This window comes from Neolamprologus brichardi, chromosome 3, assembly GCF_056152115.1.
Source record: "Neolamprologus brichardi isolate AB-2024 chromosome 3, ASM5615211v1, whole genome shotgun sequence".
Classification (NCBI taxonomy): Eukaryota; Metazoa; Chordata; class Actinopteri; order Cichliformes; family Cichlidae; genus Neolamprologus; species Neolamprologus brichardi.
Genome location: NC_142106.1, coordinates 21,972,778 through 21,989,704, shown reverse-complemented (window position 1 = coordinate 21,989,704; position 16,927 = coordinate 21,972,778). Strand labels below are relative to the sequence as shown.

The following is a 16,927-nucleotide window of genomic DNA, read 5'->3' as shown; positions in this document are numbered from 1 at the left end:
CAGACATACCCCTGCATTTCAGGAAACATAAACTTTGGTATTTTCATAAACACCTTCTCTTACACTCCTAACACAAGTTAAACCTTTTTGTCCTTTTAAACATGCTATTCTCAAAAACAAAACTTAGCATTTCGAAATACAAACTTTTTTCTTTCCAAACAATTAGCTTCACAGATCAAGTCTTTTTGGTTTAATCACTTCCCTACCAGACCAGGTTCTAACCACACCTGGTATATGGGGTGCGCTTGGCTCAGAAACAGTCTCTATAGGAGTGGACTGGATCTGTTTTGCTTCGGTTTGAGTCTCTGTTTGTGAGATCGGATGACTGCGGTTTCTTCTGATTGTGCCTTGAGGTCCACTGATGATGTACGATCGTGGAGTTGGGTGGACTGATGTCACTGTGCCTTGTGCTTACATCCGTGATCCAGACTGGTTGCCCTGGCAACAATTTATCCAGCTCTCTTGTTCTGTCTTTTGTTAAAACATTCGGTTTGTCTCAGCCTTTTCTCTCTCTCAGAATGACAAATCTACTGAAAATCAGGCAGACATGGCTCTAAGGTTTCAGGAAGCAATGGTAAAGTAGTACGAAGCCTGGGCCCCATGAGAAGTTGAGCCAGGCTGTAGCCATTCGCCAGTGCTGTTGTTCTGTAAGCTAGCAACGCTTTGTATGGATGGCTTTTTTGAGGAGATTTTTGATGGTCTGGACGCCTCTCCGCCTCTCCTTTGCAAAGTCTTTCATTTCTTGACATGCAAATTGTGGGCCATTATCGGTAATCAATGCTTCGGGTATTCCATGGTGTGCAAATATTGACTTTAAATGCACAATCACATTGGCCAAACAAGTTGGGCTGAGTTGAGCAATCTCGACATTTCTCGAGAAATAATCTAGTACCAACAGTTAGTTTTTGTCTTTTAGTGTGAACAAATCAGCTCCTAAATTCTGCCATGGCCTCTCAGGTAAACGTGTGAGCATAAGATGTTCCCTCACATTGACTCTCTCCTGTATGCACAGCCTGCACTTAAGGACAAATTCACTGATGTGATTACTTAAGCCTGGCCACCACACTGCTTGTCGGCCGCGTTCTCTACACTTAATTATTTTCTGACATGCACAGCATCCACGGCTGTTTTGCTAGCGCTGCTTTTACCTCTTAGGTCAGTTTGCTTTCTTTTTATTTCCTCAGATTGTCTCGCCATTGTGATAGCTTTAGTTAGGGTCAAATCTTTGTTGAGCTGCATTCTCTCCGACAGTGATGAATCTTTAAAGACCCACAATGAGCCTATCCCTCAAAAGTTCATCGTGAAGTTCACCATATTCACAGTTTTCAGCGAGAGCATATAGAGCTGTTATGAAGGAGTCAACTATTTCTGCTGGCTGTTGTACTAGCTTATTAAACTTTGCTCTTTCATAGATCACATTTTTTCTGGGGACAAAATGTCTATCATATGCGTTTCTGACTGCATCGTACTGCTGGCGCTGCCCGTCTGTTAGGTCAAGTCCCCTTAGCACGTCGTCAGCCTCGTCTCCCATGCAGTAAACTAATATGTTCACTTGGTTAGCATCTGTTGAGCTGTTCAGATTACTTGCCACTCTAAAACACTCGAAACGTCTGATCCACTTCTCAGACTCCTGGGGCTTTGCAAAGTCGAATGGTTCCGGTGGTTTGATGGTGAAAGTAGCCGCTGGTGGAGCTGCCATAACCAGGCCAGGTGCCGCTGCTGCCGCCGGTAGAGCTGCTGCTTGCTCCGTCATGTTTGTTACTAGCCAATCGCCAAGCTGACTTTCTTTTCAGTTTTCTCAGTTCACCGCTTAGAGCAAGTGCTCTTCTGACACCATGTTGTGTTGGGCTCTTGAATAAAACTCCTGCTCAAGCAATAACGTGGAGCAACAACAATCTTTTAATATAGCTTCTTCTCGTGGCTGCTTACATACCCCCCATTTCCTGTTGTAGTGGGTAAGTACTGCCGCCTAGTTGCACATGCATGTGCATCAATATAGATTACACCACAGAGTGAGGAGTAGGGATGGGTACCGGTAGTAACCAGACCGAAAAGCAGCGCACATTTCGGTGCTTTATTTCTCTGTCGTTGTGTCCTTGGGCAAGACACTTCACCCATTGCCTACTGGTGGTGGTCAGAGGGCCCGGTGGCGCCAGTGTTCGGCAGCCTCGCCTCTGTCAGTGCGCCCCAGGGTGGCTGTGGCTACAACGTAGCTTGCCATCACCAGTGTGTGAATGTGTGTGTGAATAGGTGGATGACTGGATGTGTAAAGCGCTTTGGTGTCCTTAGGGACTAGTAAAGCGCTATACAAATACAGGCCATTTACCATTTACCATTTATTTCGGTGCTTTTTTTTTCTTGAGGTTTCATACACTTTCGATTCTAGCCAATCATTTTACCTTTCCAAGGATAGTAGGCGGGCCCAGGTACGTACCTTCTTTTAGAGCAGAACTACAGATTAAAAATACCCAAGGCGAAGAGGCCAAAATTCTTGCTGTACCTCACAGCAAAAGATGCAAACTCAGCAGCCTGCAACAAGTGCTTTAAGGTGATACTGTGCAAAGGAGGCAACACCTCGAATCTGATGAAACACCTGGCGACGCATAGCGTTTTTTTAAAAGCCGAGAAATGCACCGTATTTGATAGCTTGCTGCAAGACTGAGCACCGAACACATCTACTGCAGGTGTGGTGCCTGTTATCGGACCTGGAGTTAGCAACATCCCCCAAGAACCCGAAGAGGAGAGTCCTGGCCCCTAGCCCTGCCAGTGTAGCAGAAATGATGACGGATGATGATGGCAGCCGCAGCCGTTCTTCTCTGGGTGAGTAGCTTAATGTTGTTCGTGTGTAATTTACGTTGAATAAGCTAACCACGTCATTACATTAATGCACATAAGGTGAACTAGCAAACACCGTCGTAGTTACATGCAGCTTCCTGTTTGATAGAGTGATACCATATATATACCATATATGCCCTAGAGCTGCAAAAAAGGCTAACATTGTTATCTTTTTACAAAAAAAAACCCAGCTAAACATGAGAGGTTTTAGGATAAAGTTTGTGTTTTCCATTGTTGAAGCACTGGTTCCAACTAAAGGAGGTATGTTGTATCAACAGAAAAGGCAAACTTGGTTATCATTTTCAGAAAAAAAGAGACTCCTAAAAATAAAAACATAAGAGGTTTTTGGACAAAGTTTGTGTTATCCATTCTTTAAGCACCTGTTCGAGCACCGTTTAAGCACTGGCACCATTTCAAAAGTACTGGTCTGGCACCGGTATCGGATAAAACCTAAATGATACTGTCAGGCGTTGTGTGGAGGCGAGGAAGAAGGAACCCAAACGCAGGACTCACAGGTAGGTGAAGACTGGTGGATGTTTATTATAAGGAGTGGAGGAACAGAGGGTGAACGGACACTGACTGGCTGGAACACTGAATGGCTGACTGACTGAGAGAACACGGGGAGGACAACATCACACGAACATCATCAATGACACGACAAAGAACGAATGGAAACAGAAGACTTAAATACACAGACTGATGAGGATGATAATGAGAGACCGGTGAGTACACAGCTGAACATAATCTGGCTAATAGCACGAGACGAGGTGACAGGAACAAACAGGAAATGAAACAGGAAGTGGCAAAATAAACTGAACATGAACAAAACGGAAAGCACTGGGTCACCGACCCAGGAACCCTGACAGTACCCCCCCCTCCAAAGGCCGGCACCCGACGGCCAAAAGAAAGAAAAACCAGAACAGGGAGGGCGGAGGGGGCCCAGGACGGAGGGACGGAGTCCACAGAGAGACAAACAGTTCAGGCGGGCGGCCGCGTGGCCGGCGGCCGAGACGAGACAGTTCAGGCGGGCGGCCGCGTGGCCGGCGGCCGAGACGAGACAGTTCAGGCGGGCGGCCGCGTGGCCGGCGGCCGAGACGAGACAGTTCAGGCGGGCGGCCGCGTGGCCGGCGGCCGCGACGAGACAGTTCAGGCGGGCGGCCGCGAGGAAGGCGGCAACGGCCGCTGAGCTGGTCCGGCGGGCGGCCACGAGGAAGGCGGCGGCGGCCGCTGAGCTGGTCCGGCGGGCGGCCGCGAGGAAGGCGGCGGCGGCCGCTGAGCTGGTCCGGTGGGCGGCCGCGAGGAAGGCGGCGGCGGCGGCCGCTAAGCAGGTCCGGTGGGCGGCCGCGCCGGCGATGACGTCCAGAACGTGGCTGGGGCGACGGTGCGGCAGCCGCAGGACCAGGCGAAGCGGAGGCTGGCGACGCGGCAGCCGCCGGACCAGGCGAAGCTGAAGCTGAAGCAGAGGCTGAGTCCGGACCAGGCGAAGCTGAAGCAGAGGCTGAGTCCGGACCAGGCGAAGCAGACGCTGAAGCAGAGGCTGAGTCCGGACCAGGCGAAGCAGACGCTGAAGCAGAGGCTGAGTCCGGACCAGGCGAAGCAGAAGCAGAGGCTGAGTCCGGACCAGGCGAAGCAGAAGCAGAGGCTGAGTCCGGACCAGGCGAAGCTGAAGCTGAAGCAGAGGCTGAGTCCGGACCAGGCGAAGCAGACGCTGACGCTGAAGCTGAGTCCGGACCAGGCGAAGCAGACGCTGACGCTGAAGCTGAGTCCGGACCAGGCGAAGCAGACGCTGACGCTGAAGCTGAGTCCGGACCAGGCGAAGCAGACGCTGATGCTGAAGCTGAGTCTGAGGCCGGCCCAGGCGAAGCAGACGCAGACGCTGAGTCCGGCCCAGGCGACGCAGACGCTGAAGCTGAGTCTGAGGCTGGCCCAGGCGATGCAGACGCTGACGCTGAGGCTGGACCAGGTGACGGCACGGGAGCCGGGGGTGACGGAGCCACAGCTTTGGGGCCAGCGGGCGCGGAGGCCCCTGGCTGGAGACAGGCAGGGCCAGCGGGCGCGGAGGCCCCTGGCTGGAGACAGGCTGGGCCAGCGGGCGCGGAGGCCCCTGGCTGGAGACAGGCTGGGCCAGCGGGCGCGGAGGCCCCTGGCTGGAGACAGGCTGGGCCAGCGGGCGCGGAGGCCCCTGGCTGGAGACAGGCAGGGCCAGCGGGCGCGGAGGCCCCTGGCTGGAGACAGGCAGGGCCAGCGGGCGCGGAGGCCCCTGGCTGGAGACAGGCCGGGCCAGCGGGCGCGGAGGCCCCTGGCGGGAGAGCGGCCGGGCCAGCGGGCGCGGAGGCCCCTGGCGGGAGAGCGGCCGGGCCAGCGGGCGCGGAGGCCCCTGGCGGGAGAGCGGCCGGGCCAGCGGGCGCGGAGGCCCCTGGCGGGAGAGCGGCCGGGCCAGCGGGCGCGGAGGCCCCTGGCTGACAAGCAGGAGGGCTCACAGCTGGCTCTGGGTGCTGTGGCTGCAGGTCCAGGAACTGAACTGACTGGACGGGAGGCGACGGGACTGACTGGACGGGAGGCGACGGGACTGACTGGACGGGAGGCGACGGGACTGACTGGACTACAGGGGACTGGAGGACGGGAGGCGACGGGACTACAGACTGGACTACAGGGGACTGGAGGACGGGAGGAGACTGGACTACAGGGGACTGGAGGACGGGAGGAGACTGGACTACAGGGGACTGGAGGACGGGAGGAGACTGAAGGACAGGAGGAGACTGGAGGACAGGAGGAGACTGGAGGGAAGGCTGAAGAGTAGGTGAGTGAACTGACTGGAGTGAAGGCTGAACAGCAGGTGAGGGAACTGACTGGAGTGGAAGCTGAACAGCAGGTGAGGGAACTGACTGGAGTGGAAGCTGAACAGCAGGTGAGGGAACTGACTGGAGTGGAAGCTGAACAGCAGGTGAGGGAACTGACTGGAGTGGGGAAGCTAAGGGATGAACAGAGGTTGGCGATGCTAATGGCTGAGCTAATGACAGAGTTACCGAGGGGGATAAGATTGCGGCCTGGGCTAATAAGGCTGGTGCCTGAGCAGGGGACACCTCAGCTAGCCTAACCAGGGACAGTGCGAGGGCGTGAAAGGTTGGATCAGGAGGTGGATGAAGAGGTGAAGTAGTAGGTGGGCCGGTGAGCTCTTCCAAGCCTCCAGGGAGGTCAGGCTGGGTTGAGGCTGCCCTCAGCCTGGGCGCTGGGACAGGCACGGGAGGTGGCTGGACACCAGTCACCCCCACCCGGGAAACAAGAGTGGATGTGGAGGTAGACTGCATCGCAGCTGCCTTCCTCCTGGGAGCTGGCACCGGTGTGGGTGTAGGCCGGGCCCTAGACATCTGAGGAGGTGAAATGGCTGAAGAAGAAGGCCAAATCTGGGCTGCCGTGCTGGTGGGGAATGGCTGAGTGACGGGTGTGGAAATGGTGACCGGGTGTGTGCTACTGGCAGGTTTATCAGAGTTCGGTCTGTTCTTTCTGCCACCACGATTTACAGTCTTTGTGGGAGCAGCGCAGAAAAAATCTTCCCAGTCGACATCCTCCAGGAGGGAAACTCCCCATGGATCGGTGGTGGATCTGTTATGTGTTTTATGGGGATAATCAGATGATGGATGTGGAAAACAGTTAGTGGAACTCACCACCGGGACTTGTTGAAAATAGTCCATATTATGGCGGCGTGTGCGCCGCTTTCTTCGGGAAGAGGAAGCGGCCGGGGTGAACAGCTGAGCCTCTGGCGCGGTAGCCTCCATTGAGTCGAGGTGGGAGGCGTAGCCGCGGTGCCGTGGCGAAGGTGGAGGTCCGGCGAATGAGGCGGCGGGTGTGCGAACGAGGAGCGGAGCGGCGAGAGAGGGAGCGGCCGAAACGCGGCACGAAACGTCCGCTCTCCGCGGCAAATGCTCCGAGGCAGGTGTGGCAGCAGGTGGGGGAACGCGGCGTCTCCGAGGCCCGCCCAGAGCCAGGCGAGTCCCCTCGAAGACGTGCTCTCGCTCCGCGAAGAGCCGCTGTTTTCCCCTGACCACCTCTGCCCAACGGTAAAGCGCTGCCACCTGCCGCTCGTTGAGGTCCGAGTCCGCTGGGTCCCAATCGTGTCTTCGTGGCACGGTTCGTGTCATTCTGTCAGGCGTTGTGTGGAGGCGAGGAAGAAGGAACCCAAACGCAGGACTCACAGGTAGGTGAAGACTGGTGGATGTTTATTATAAGGAGTGGAGGAACAGAGGGTGAACGGACACTGACTGGCTGGAACACTGAATGGCTGACTGACTGAGAGAACACGGGGAGGACAACATCACACGAACATCATCAATGACACGACAAAGAACGAATGGAAACAGAAGACTTAAATACACAGACTGATGAGGATGATAATGAGAGACCGGTGAGTACACAGCTGAACATAATCTGGCTAATAGCACGAGACGAGGTGACAGGAACAAACAGGAAATGAAACAGGAAGTGGCAAAATAAACTGAACATGAACAAAACGGAAAGCACTGGGTCACCGACCCAGGAACCCTGACAGATACCCATCCCTAGTGAGGAGTATCTGCGTCGATCATGGCCGAAACCGCACTTCTATTGCCACTAATAAATTATGGATAAATTAAGGACAATTCCTCTCACTTTTGAGAGAGTGTGTGTGTGTATATTGCAGGGTCCTGCGTCAGACACAGACATGGGAAGAACCTAGACAGACATGAACTAAATAGGGAACAGAACTCAATATCAACAGAACAATCTGAAAATTAAGTTACATAAAATAGAAGACAATAATACAAAAGGGCATGGCACTCAAAATGCTGAGTCAAAAGACCCATAACCATGACAAGGGATGCCATTAAATATCACATGTGGCACAGTTGCATCACATTTAAGCACTATTAAATTCACAGCAAATGTGATACATGTTTCTTTTTATCTACATACTGAAGTGATGCAAGTGATCCTCTAAAACAAACAACCTAGAAAGGACTTAGTACCTAAGAGATGGTCATACTGGTTTCTGAGTAAACTCATCATGTGTACTCAAGGTGCTTTTTTCATTCTTAGTTCTGCTGAATCCTGAGCAAGCAACTAGATCTGTATTTTAGTAACAGAGCTTCACGAAAAAGAGGAAGAAATAAAGAAACAAAGGTAGGAAGAAAATAGGTCCAGCTGACCCAAAAATCTCTACACAGAGAAGAGTTTTTCTGTTTGTTTTTTTGTTATTGTGTTACGCTATAAAGTAAATGTTTAATCAGAGACTGTAAAACAGGACACGACTGAGACCAACAGTTAAATAGTTTGTACACTTTGTGTGTATCGCAGTTTTTACTGAGATTTAGCACTAGCATTGAGCTGCACCTTCATCTTCATGTGAAACATTCAGACTTGTGTCTGTTCCTCCAGCTGAACATTAAATCATTTAGAAATCAGACTTCTTTTAGTTTGTTGATCTAATGCGAAGGTTTAACTGAATATGCACAAAAGGAAGCTGCACTTTGAGTCCCTTCAATGTAAACAATCTTTCTGCTATTATATTATTATCATTACTGTCATTGTTATGATGCACCTATTATTAGTATTATTATGATGTTGTTCTTGTTTAGGTACAGACACTGACAAAAACAAGCAATAATCTGTCCCAGAAAGTTGATTGTGGACATAGTGTTTTCAGTGGGAGAAATGTTTCGTCACTCATTCAAGTGATCAATGGTGATGACAACTGGCATATTAATGATCAAGGAACTAACCTCATAGTCCATTGTTAGTCAGAGGTGCTAGTTTCAGTCATTGTGTAAATGTACTCTTTATAAGGTTGGGGAACTGCCTTAACTCTGTTGAATGTGGAGTTCACTGGAGCTTCACAGGGTGCCACTGCAATCCTCTTCCACTTCTTCATGATGACATCATGGAGCTGGTGGAGGTTAGAGACCTTGCGCTCTTCCACCTTCCATTTGAGGATGCCCAAAAGATCCTCAACAGGGTTTAAGTCTGGAGACATGCTTAGCCAGTCCAGTACTTTTTCCCTCAGTTTACTTTTTAAAAGGCAGTGGAAATTTTGGAGGTGTGTTTTTGGGTTACTATCATGTTGGAATACTGCCCTGTGGCCCAGTTTCTGAAGGGGAGGGATCATGCTTTGCTTGAGTATGTCACATGTTACAATTCATGGTTCCGTCAATTAACTGTACCTCCCCAGTGCCAGCAGCACTCATGCAGCCCCATACAATGACATCCTACCACCATGCTTGACTGTAGGCCAGACACAGTTGTCTTTGGGATTCGGGGCCCCTGGCCTAGTCCATCTTTATGTAGATCAGGAGTCCCCAATCTCAGTCCAAGAGGGCCGGTGTCCCTGCAGGTTTTAGATGTGCCCTTGATCCATCACAGCTGATTTGAATGGATAAACTACCTTCTCGACATGTCCTGAAGTTCTCCAGAGGCCTGGGCATGAACTAATCATGTGATTCAGGTGTGTTGACCCAAGGTGATATCTAAAACCTGCAGGGACACCGGCCCTCGTGGACTGAGATTGGGGACCGCTGATGTAGATCAACAATTCTTTTTCAGGTTCTCAGAGAATTCTTTACCACGATACGCCATGTTAAACTTCCAGTGACCAGTATTAGAGAGTTTGAGAGCAATAACACAAAATTTAACACACTTGTTTCCCATTTGCACCTGAGACCTGGTAACACTAACGAGTCACATGACACCAAAAGGGAAAATGGCTAATTGGGCACAATTTGGACATTTCAACTTAGGTTTGTAGTCACTTTTGTTGCCAGTGGTTTAGGCAAAAATTGCAGTTTAGTTATTTTGAGGTGACATCAAATTTACACAAGCTGTACACTGACTACTTTACATTGTATCAAAGTGTCATATCTTCAATGTTGTCCCATGAAAAGATATAACAAAATATTGACAAAACTGTAAGGGATGTACTCACTTTTGTGAGATACTGTATATATTTTTTGTGAAATTTTAAGAAGGCTTGAAACATGACCACTGTGCACGTAACCTTGATGTTCTTTTAAAACTATGTGTTTTACCTGATTTATTTTTAAGTTGGACAATGTTCTGCTTTGTTACCTGTGATGTCTGATAATAAAATACAACACTGATACTTTTTTTACAGGTCAGTGTCTCACTGTAATCTACCCAGTAAGTTTAACAGGAAAACTTCCTCCTCACATGTTTCTCCACCTTTGCATACAATCTTGTTAGAGACAAGTCCAAGAAAAGGCAAAGGTAAAAAAAACAGGTTAAAAAGATATGCAAGACAAAAACACTGCACACTGATGTCAAGAGAGGGTTTTAAATGCTGTAGCTCAATGCGTTTACAGAATAACGATTATTAGCTGCACAGAAACAGTGGCAGGATATATTTTGTGTTTTTTAAGCAGAAGAAAAAATTAATTCTAAAAAAAAAGTGAAATACTTTAGCGTTGTTAATGTTATCCTCTTAATTATAAGGATGTATATGTTCATGATTTTAGATGTGAACTGAGTTATTTACAGAAAACTCAGTAGATGATTTCTCTGTAAAGAAAAATAAGAGAAATGTAAGCGCTTTAGGAAATACATTGTGAAGACAACGATTTTATTTACACTGAAGTGTGTTTATAGACGAAGGTGAAAGTATTCATGTAGTTTTGGTCAGTCAGTGTAATAATCAGCATAATGAACAGGATCAGATGTTGTAATTGTCATGGTCCTGGGTCGGTGACCCAGCGCTTTCAGTTGATTATTATCACTTTTCTAGTTTATTCTGATCTTGTATTGGTTGTTGGGGTTTGGTTGTAGTGTTTATTTTCCCTACCTGCGTCTGTCCTCGGTGCTTTGTTCATGTCCCCGTGTTGTTATGTAAAACAGTCTGTGTGTTTCCTGTTTTACTTTGTAGGGTTGTGTCTCGTTATGTCCATTAGTTCCAGCTGTGTCCCCGCCTGTCTGCCATTACCCGATTACCGTGTGTGTGTATATATAGTGGGTGTCGGTCTGTGTTCGTTGTCGGCTCGTCTGTGTTTCATGGTGTCCTGTTCCTTGTCTGCGTCTCTCTGCCTCCCACCCCATTCGTATGATCTCAGTCGCTGTCTGCATTTTGGGTCCTCCTTTCCCTCCACACCACACGGCTCACCCCGCCAGCCGTGACAGTAATGAATGAATGAAGTCAGACTGTAGATTTTCCTTCTTCTAGCTTTACTGCCTGACCTTTGACTTCACGTGTTGATGACTCTTCACCTCTGTCTCCTCTCACAGGGAGAAGATGATCTGCAGGATCCTGCTGCTCATCATCCTCACCTCATGTGTCTCTGGTTAGTTTACAGTTTCACTTTATGAACTCCAAATAAAGCTCAACAACAGATTTGTTCCAGTTCTCAGTGTGTCTGCTCCTCTCTTTCCCTCTCTGTCTCCTCAACAGGATCATTTGTAGTCAATGTGACACAGACCTGCTATCAGGCAGAGGAGAACCACAACATCACACTGGAGTGGACGTTCACCACCAAACCTGACAGATCCAACAAAACTCTCAACGTCCTCTGTGAACTCTTTATCAGTGATAAATCGTCAGTCCTGTATCACGTTCATGAAGGTGTTGAGGTGTCAGAGTCTCAGGGTGAAAAGTTTTCAGGACGAGTCCAGAGTGACAAAGACGCCCTCAGAGAAGGACGAATCAGACTTCAACTGTCCAGACTCAGGACTGATGACTCGGGTCTGTACCTGTGTGAGGTCAACACTGATTATGGCTTCGGTGTTGGAAGATGTCGACTCAACGTCACTGGTAAGTTTATCATGATTAATATTAATATTATTATTACCATTATTTATTTACTAATTTATTTCTATATCACTGACAGACTTGAATGAGTCCTGCTGAGAACTGTGTTTTTTTTAAGTCCAGATCATGAACAAGAGCAAGTGTCAACAATTACATTTTATGCTTTTTTACAGCAGCTGCTGATCAGCTCCAACCACAGAGACCAACTTTGAGTTCAAGAGCAGAGAGTCGGGAAAGAACCTCAGTTTATATTGTACTGGGACTGATAGCAACAGCTCTAATGTGTGTCAGTCTGGCTGCTGTCAATCATTCTGTATTAATGAAAAACAAAAAAAGAAAAGAACGAAGAAAAGAAACATTGAGTCTCCAGAGCTTTTTGGTAAGACATAATTAACCAGCAGATTCTCTTCATTTAACATCTGTTCAAGAGCCAGAAGTTAAGGTAGTGCTATAAATGTAACATTTACATGTGACAGAGTTTAAATTAATAGAAATGTAATGATCAGTGTTGCTGTACATACTGCTTTTCTTCTGAAAATGATGACTTTCTTTCATTGTGCTGCTTCATCTTGTAAATTATTGTGTTTATGAGAAAATTGTTTCTGAGTTTCTTTGTCTAAATCTTTTTTTCAAAGCACCATAAGTTTTCAAACATCTATCAACAAAGAAAAAACATACTTTACTGGGATCAGTTCTGTAAAGGACACACATGTTCAGACCGAGTAAAAGGCGAAAGATTCAATTCCAACAAGTCTAAACACTGTATATCTCTGAGAAAACTGCAACTTTGAATTTCTCAATGCATGCTGATGACATCGTGCTCAAATTTAACCAATAAGCTACACTATTATAAGTAGGGGTGGGCGATATAAACGATATATGATATAAACGATATAAATTTGGCCAACGATAGAGATTTTGACTATACCGCTCTATCGCGATAGCGCATGTTGATGATGTCATCAAGCTGTGCCTGTTTTGGTCAAAAGCATCGCAGCGGCTACAACCATTATCATCTGCAAATTATGCCGGGCGACAGTCATAGCAAAGAGATGAAGCACTTTTGAAATATGGGGAAAGCCAAAAACTGCGCTTCCTCCACTTCTGTAACATTGATACATTAGTGTTGAATTCTCTCGCAGCTGCTCTATTCCCATGTTGTTGCAGTATATTAATGACTAACCTTGTATTGTGGATGAATAATCTCAGTTGTTCTCCTGACTGAAGTTTGGCCCGTGTAGCATCCTGCTATGTGATTGCATTTGTCCCTAACCACCAGAATCCGTCACGTTAACTTTTATCGAGTGGAAAAAAAGTTCATCCTCCAGCTTCACTGTGCTAATGTTATGCTAACATAGCTGTGTCGCTATCAGTCACGTAGCACAACATTATATACCAGGTAGTCCAACTTTAGTAACCCTGCAAACGCCACTGCTGTTTAGTTTTCTGTCTTCATTTATGTTGGAAGTGGTAGCAGAGCTGTACGTTTTAATTAGTTTCAAAAATCTCTCAGTCAGAACATGGTATGTCATGTTTAGGTGGAAACTAGCGAGCTAACTTCCTGTTAACTTCTAACTCCGTTACATTTAATAACTTCTGTTTTCATGGATGCATGGATGTAAAACTTAATTGTTACACCTGGTAAAGCAGCAACGCTGATGATTTTATTACAGATGAAAGAATTTAGACCGTTTTTAACTCTCAGTGTTCGTTTGACTTTGGGACCTGAAGCGGACGGAGTTTTGGACCCAGATTACTCCGCGAAGCTCCTCACTATGGCAGCCGTAATGCTCTGACAATCCATCAAGCAGTGCAGCTTACCAAAGTTGTAATAAAATTTTTTTAACAGATTTCTGCACGCCCAAATCGGTTCGAGGTCAGTAAGCACAACCAGAATTCATACATAAGGCACACTCTCGATTTTTGAGAAAATTAAAGGATTTTAAGTGTGCCTTACAGTGTGGAAAATACGTTATACAGAAGAAAAGAATATATCGCGATATATATCGTTACCGCACATGCTTCAAATTATATCGCAATATGAATTTTAGGCCATATCGCCCAGCCCTAATTATAAGATTAGTAAGGTTAACTTTAACAGTAAATATGATAACAGTTATGGTTACGTTTAGATTTATGTTTCTAACAAAGTAAATAATTTCACAGAGTCAGAGAACTTTAAAACATTGTGAGGTTTTCAAAGCTTAAAAAAAAGAAATGACACAAAACCTGGGAATAAAGTGTCATGGTTGGCTGTGTGGCAGGCAGGCAAGCAGGAGTGGTGGACCCAAAATGCAGGACTCATACTCCAGGGATGAACTCAAAATACTCAGCTTTATTTGCTGGCACGGGAAATCAAGCATACAAAGCAAACTAAACTAAACTGGGAAACAACATAGACTCACGGGAAAAGATCCACACAACATGAGGATGAACTGACGTTAACGACCAACAACAAGAACTAACTGACAGGGACTAAAATACACTGGCAGGCACATGAGGAAATGAGGAACAAGTGGGCACACAGCTGGGACTCATTAGGCTAGTAAGGACAAGGAAGTAAAACAGAATACACTAAAATGAGACAAGACCTTCAAAGTAAAACAGGAACTCCACAGGCAGAATTCAGAGACAATACTAAGACAGTACAAAGGAAACAGGAGGAACATGAGGGCAGAACTAAACCTAAGAGCTAGAAATCACAACCCAGAAGGACAAGAAATCTAGAAAAGCAAAACAGAACCCAATAAACAATAATATAGAATCAAGGCCCAGTGTTTTGATAATCAACAATCTTCACATTTCAGAAACTGGAACCAGCTTTAAATGTGACTAAAATAATGATAAAACAATCAATTCTCTAACCATTGACTAACTGATGAATCACTGCAGCTCCAATATATTGTTGCATTTGACAACCCACTACAGCAACTACAGAATAAAACCACTAACCAGACTGATGACAGATTTGCTGAATATGAAGAGTAGTATCATTTAAACTCACATGATTATCAGCCATAAGAACAAATTCAGATTTATATTGATGTAAGGTATATAAATGTAAGTACAGTTTGAATCAGTGCAATATTATTTTCACACATCAATGGACCACTGAACTTCTCAGCTTCTAAAATGTAAAGCCTCATTTAGAAACTACACAAGTACATATAATGGTCAGGGATCAACATGAACCTGTCTTCTCTATTTGACTTTAATCAACTCTGCAGTGGCTCCATCTCCATAAAGATAAAGTCCAGCATAGAGCGGCTGAGTGAATGTGGTCTGGACTCTGTGGAGGAGAGTCATGGTTTCAGAGACGCTGTAGAAAGACAGAATACCTGCTCTGTGATCCAGGTACACTCCTACTCTGGAGGACCGAGGACCTGAGAGGACAGTTCGGACTTTGTTGTGAAACAATATATATCTGTTTGTGTCACAATATAATGCCCAAGATTTGTCATTGAATCCAAATCCACATTCATTACCCGTCCCTGCTCTGCTGATATTCTTGTATGCGACTGCTACATAAACTGCTCCACCTCTCCACTCCACCTCCCAGTAACAACGTCCAGTCAGACTCTCTCTACTCAGGACCTGATGATTTTGAGTGAATCTGTCTGGATGATCAGAATAAGACTGTTGTTGTTTCATTCTTGTTACCTTTCTGTTCCCCTCAGATAATAACAGATGTCTGTTTGCTGTGTTTGGATCCAGTGTGATTCCACATGAATATTTTAAGAATCCAGCTCTGGTCTTTGGCTCTGGTGGTGACAGTAAAACATCCACTTCAGTGACTGTCAGTGAGATGTTTGTCCATTCCTCTCTCAGAATGTCCTGTAGTTTATCTCTGGTCTCTGACACAGCTGCTGTCACATCCTCAAAGTACCTCAGAGGACGAATATTGATGCTGGATGAGTGTGTAGACTCACTGAGTGCTGACAGTGAGGGGTAGTTGTGTAGAAACTGGTTGTGATCCTCTGTGTGTGAGAGCTGCTCCAGCTCGCCGTCTTTCCTCTTCAGCTCAGCGATCTCCTGCTCCAGCTTCTCCTGAAGCTCTTTGACTCGACTCACTTCAGTTTCCTGCTGGGATCTGACCTGCTGCTTCACATCAGACCTTCTTTTCTGGAGGAGACGGATCAGCTCAGTGAACATCTTCTCACTGTCCTCCACTGCTTTATCAGCAGAGCCATTGATGGCCTCCACCTCCTGTTGAAGCAGCTTCACATCTTTCTCTCGCTCCTGGATTCTCTGCTGGATGTTTAGTCGTCTCACCTCGAGCTCCTTCTGCTTCTCAGTCCTTTCTGCTGCAGCTGGGACTGTTTCATGGCCTTTATGTTCATCCATCAAGCAGAGATAACAGATACTCTGCTGATCAGTACGACAGAAAATCTTCATCACCTCATCATGACGACAGCAGATGTTCTCCTGGAGCTTCACAGAAGTTTTAACCAGCGTATGCTTTTTAAAAGTTTGAGATTCATAGTGAGGTTGGAGGTGTTTCTCACAGTAAGAGGCCAGACAGACTAAACAGGACTTGATGGCTTTCAGCTTCCTCCCAGTGCAGACATCACAGGCCACATCTTCAGGTCCAGCATAGCAGTGATCAGCTGGAGCAGCTTGGAGTCCAGTCTTCTTCAGCTGCTCCACTAAAGCTGCTAACATGGTGTTTTTCTCCAGGACAGGCCTCGGTATGAAAGTCTTCCTGCACTGAGGGCAGCTGTGGATTCCCTTCCTGTCCTCTTCATCCCAGAAACCTTTAATACAGTTCCTGCAGTAGCTGTGTCCACAGGCTGTAGTCACCGGATCCTTCAGTAGATCCAAACAGATGGAACAAGAGAAGGTTTCTCGGTCCAGCTGAACTCCTTTCTGCGCCATTTCTCCTCTCAGTGTCAGTGACTGTGTGAGTTTCTCTTCCTTATAACTGAAACTAGTCTGAGCTCTGATCTCAACAACATGTTTCTGCAGTGAATGGAGCCTGTCAGCTCTTACACGTCACCACATGTTGGTTACACCCATCTTCAAAGTGCAGATCTGAAGGGGAGGGAACGAGGAAACACGTGGACAGAGAGGAGGTGCTGTGTTTAAGAGCAGGAAGAAGAGGGAGGGACTTTTAATCTTGTTAACACTTTCTTCTATATAAATAAACTTCAGTTTAGAAATGTCAGAGTTCTCACTGAAGTTAACAAACAGTCCTTCAGTTTCAGTCAATGCAGGAGGATAATGATCCTAAACATACAGATAAGGCAGCCACTGACATGATGCTTATGTTGCATTTAAGTTTGTGTTCATTTTAAATTGTTTCTCTCCCTC

The 16,927-nt window shown here is 46.8% G+C and overlaps 2 protein-coding genes across 2 annotated transcripts; one reads left to right on the top strand and one right to left on the bottom strand.

Moving 5' to 3' along the window:
• Positions 1-11,104: 11,104 nt before the first annotated feature.
• Positions 11,105-12,011, top strand: LOC118455170 (uncharacterized). Its single transcript, XM_035913224.2, has 3 exons — positions 11,105-11,153; positions 11,261-11,620; positions 11,791-12,011. Exons 1-3 carry the CDS (start codon positions 11,105-11,107, stop codon positions 12,009-12,011), a joined length of 630 nt encoding a protein of 209 aa, XP_035769117.2.
• A 1,956-nt stretch (positions 12,012-13,967) lies between these two features.
• On the bottom strand, positions 13,968-16,594 carry LOC148103905 (tripartite motif-containing protein 16-like). Its single transcript, XM_087834121.1, has one exon. The coding sequence runs from the start codon at positions 16,490-16,492 to the stop codon at positions 14,819-14,821; it is 1,674 nt and encodes a 557-aa protein (XP_087690247.1). The 5' UTR covers positions 16,493-16,594; the 3' UTR covers positions 13,968-14,818.
• Between the last annotated feature and the right edge of the window lie 333 nt (positions 16,595-16,927).